General features: G+C 43.4%; 1 protein-coding gene; it reads left to right on the top strand.

Annotated features, from left to right (window-relative positions):
- The first annotated feature begins 660 nt into the window (after positions 1-660).
- On the top strand, positions 661-2,058 carry GSTUM_00001561001 (uncharacterized protein). XM_002835728.2 has 4 exons: positions 661-889; positions 955-1,441; positions 1,499-1,522; positions 1,590-2,058. The coding sequence occupies exons 1-4, from the start codon at positions 712-714 to the stop codon at positions 1,768-1,770; spliced, it is 870 nt and encodes a 289-aa protein (XP_002835774.1). The 5' UTR covers positions 661-711; the 3' UTR covers positions 1,771-2,058.
- The last annotated feature ends 1,781 nt before the right edge of the window (positions 2,059-3,839 follow it).

Genomic DNA, 3,839 nt, shown 5'->3' with positions numbered 1-3,839 from the left:
CCTAGTACTTATTGCCTAGGGCGAGTACTCTACACGCAGGAACTTGGCCCCTCCTAGGTCCCGAGGCATGGTACATTACTTTTTAATTACTAGGAATTTTAACCCGGAGTTAAACCGACGTTTTTGCCACGCACAGGCGCTTGATGGGCCACTGAATCTTCGCCGATATCATGGATCCCATTAGTTGATATTCCATCACAGGGGTCTCATCCCTCCTTTGTCACTACAACAACACTTTGTCAGGGACTGATTTCTAAAGTTTGCACTCTTCTGGCAACGTCTAATCCTACACCACCCGTATATATGCCAAGACCCGATTAGGACTAGTATTGCTTTTTTCACACCCTGCTATCTTGAGCACGCAATTTCAACTCAAGATTCAACCATCGGCCCTGCAGTCTCTATTGAAATAGATTCCGCAAAGAAGGATGATGAAAGAAGCGGAGAAGCGATGGCATCTGTACTTTTACTCTTCTCTCCCCTCCCCGTTGTTTGATTTTGCATTCTGACTCCATCCAAGCTTCGGCACTCTCTCAATTCAACTATACCAATCAAGCCTCCATCCCTCAACGGATACTATAGGAAGGCATAATAGTGCATCTCTTTCGCATAAACATCCAACGGACTTTGACCTTTTTATCTTCACCTTTCACCCGATCCGGCGGATCGTACCCAGAAAGAACCAACAATCCCTACACAAAACCAGACATCATGACAGTAACTCCAACTGAATACCCTCAACGACCCATCCCTGAGCGATCCATGTCACAGGATGAAGAGTCGGGTTATGATTCCCCTGGCTCAGCTACCCCCAGCATGCCTGATGTTTATTTCTCAAGTCCTCACTTGAAGTATTTAAACCAGCAATTGCAGACTCTCGAGCCGGAAGGTACGTACTTTTTCCATTATGAACTTTAGGTCTCGGGTATTACACTTGTCTAACATGCATTACAGAAATCCTCAAATGGTGCATGATTTCTCTCCCAAATCTATTCCAGACTACAGCCTTTGGCCTTACCGGTCTCGTGACACTTGATATGCTATCCCGTATCAATGCTGGGGCGCCCCGTCAGATTGATCTTATCTTCCTCGATACCCTCTACCATTTCGATAAAACCCTCGAACTTGTCGACAGAGTCCGTGAGCGTTACCCAAACTCGAAACTACACATCTACAAGCCGAGCGGATGTGCCAATGCACGAGACTTTGAATGTATCCACGGGGATAATCTATGGGACACCAACGACAATCTCTACGACTATCTTGCCAAGGTTGAGCCCGCACAGAGGGCTTACGCAGAACTCAATGTGAAGGCTGTCCTCACCGGTCGTAGAAAGAGTCAGGGCGGAAAGAGGGGAGATTTGGATATTATCGGGCTGGATGATGCAGGGCTCATTAAGGTCAACCCTTTAGCGAACTGGACGTTCAGGCAGGTTCGGGAGTAGGTCACCAAGTACAACGTTCCTTACAACTCCCTTTTGGATATGGGATACAAGAGCATCGGGGACTGGCATAGCACCAGGTTTGTCCCCCTCCTCCTTCGACCTCCCTTGGTTTTTTTTTTTTTGATTACTGACAATTTATCGCAGTCCTATTGCGGAGGGCGAAGACGAGCGGTCCGGTAGATGGAAGGGCACCAACAAGACCGAGTGCGGTATTCACAACCACCGCTCCAAGTACGCCGAATACCTGCTCCAACAAGAGCAAAAGAAGAATGGAGAAGCCCTTGTCGATGCCCTCCACGAAGTCGAGTTACAACGGGACATCTAGCCGGATAACAAGCAATGAAGATGTTGGTGGTTTCTTTTTCATCATTACTGTCTATATTTCCCGTGATTCTTGGGCATCGGTATGTTTCTTTACTGTGAAAAACGAGTTCATTTCATCAGTTTCTCTTCATGGGCGGAGAACGGCGTTATATCTTTTTTCTTTTTTCCCTTTCCCATTTGTTTGTCATTGCCATGACTTACATACATATTATTTCCTTTTTCTTTCCCGCCATCCCCTACTTTTGAGTACTAGTAGCAAATAAATCGAGATGAGCAATTCTATCGTGAACTCAATTTGGACCGTACTACACGGTAACTACTGCAGAGACATAGATTGCTGCGGAGCAGAGATTTCGGAGCGCGTCATAGATATCAGCGATGATTGGTGGATTATGCATCGGAGCAAATTTCCGATGCCAGACCCCCCCACACACAACAGTAGGGTAGTTGGAGTGATCTAGTTGGAACTTGGCGTTCCTAAATTTACTGGTAAAAATGGAGCAGGATTTGGGCCTCTTTGGCTCAGGCAACGGTGCGACCGTTCAGTTTTCCAGTAGTTCTCCGCCTTAAATCGGCCGCTTAGTACAATCAGACTAGCATTCCCTCCATCTACGCTCGAGCGCGTTGTGAATGTTGAAAGTCAGTGGAGCATTTAAGGAATAAGGATTTTCGAATTGTAGCTTGGCAAAATCCGGTTGAGATGGAAAATACTACAAGGGTAAAGGTGAGCACGGCATATCAGATGATCAGATCGTGCCTCGAGATGGAGCTGATTACGCACATCTGATTAGACTGCTCAGTACATATTAGATCTTCTAAGTAATATGTACTGAGCACTTGCACCAAGGAGTGATATCTCATCTCATCAAAGTTTCCAATCTGATATCAGGCAGGCAGTGCTCTGATATACCCCAGTGGTATTTACCATCACAACTACATGTTGCATCAAACCTGCCAAGATGCCAAGCTGTAATGCAAAATCAATATGTACCGCGTGTCTATCTCAAAATTCGATCTCATAGCCGAAAAACGGCAGATCTAATCTCAAAAAGGCAGATCTAATCTGATCTCACATCCTGCCCTAGACATTTTCACCACCAATATACACAAAGTGAGAAAGAATAGGCTACAGGGTGGAAGAAATTTTTATTTTTATTTTATTTTATTTTATTTCAATTTAATCGATTTGTAAGTATCTTCAGGAAAGGGAAAAGGAGTGATGGAGGATGACTTAACTTGTGGTGTGGTGGTTGAAAGAAACAAGAGAGGTGCCAAGGGGCCGTTATATAGAAGCGATAGAAGATGCCAAATTTTTCATTGTGGGGAAAATTGTGAACCCTATCTAAGCAACCCTTGGCACCACACATCAAAGAAGATTTTTTCTTCCACGAAGAAATTCAAAGAGGGAATACAGGGAAATAGACAAGAGAAAATGTATGTAAAAAAGAGAAGTGAGAAGGAAAAAAGAATTGGAACTGTTTTATGAGTAGGAGAGTGGTCCAGATTGATGAATGTGTTTGATGAAAAGTAGAATCCTGAGTCCTAAAGAGTAGGACCACACAAAAGAGAACATAACAGCAGATTCAAGAAAGATTTAACAGAATAAAAATAGGAGGAAGATAAAAAACAGAATACGGGGAAATCTTATGCTCAAACGAATGTAAAAGAGATGAGAGAGATGGAGAAAAAGAATAAACAAGTTTGATGAGCTGGTTGGCAGTCTGGATTGATGAATATTATTTAATGAATCATAGAAGCCTGGGCCCTAAAGAGTAGGACTGCACATCAAAGGACACAACAGTAGATTCTTAAGTGATTGAAATCAAGGAAATCAGAAGAAAGATGAATGACAGAATGCATGGAAATAATATGTTTAAAGTGAATGCAAATGAGATGAGAGAAATGGGTAAAAAGAATAAAGGCATTTTATGAGTAGATAGTTGACCAAATAGATGAAATTTGTTGATGGAGCTGACAGGTCCTGGGTCCTAAAGAGTCAAGCTCACACTGGATAATAAACCAGCAGGCGTAAGCAGCCACAAGGCTACGTTAAACGATTCAGAATGCTCT

This window comes from Tuber melanosporum, assembly GCF_000151645.1.
Source record: "Tuber melanosporum whole genome shotgun sequence assembly, scaffold_114, strain Mel28".
NCBI lineage: Eukaryota > Fungi > Ascomycota > Pezizomycetes > Pezizales > Tuberaceae > Tuber > Tuber melanosporum.
The sequence above is the reverse complement of the archived record's forward strand: the minus strand, read 5'-3'. Positions and strand labels throughout refer to the sequence as shown.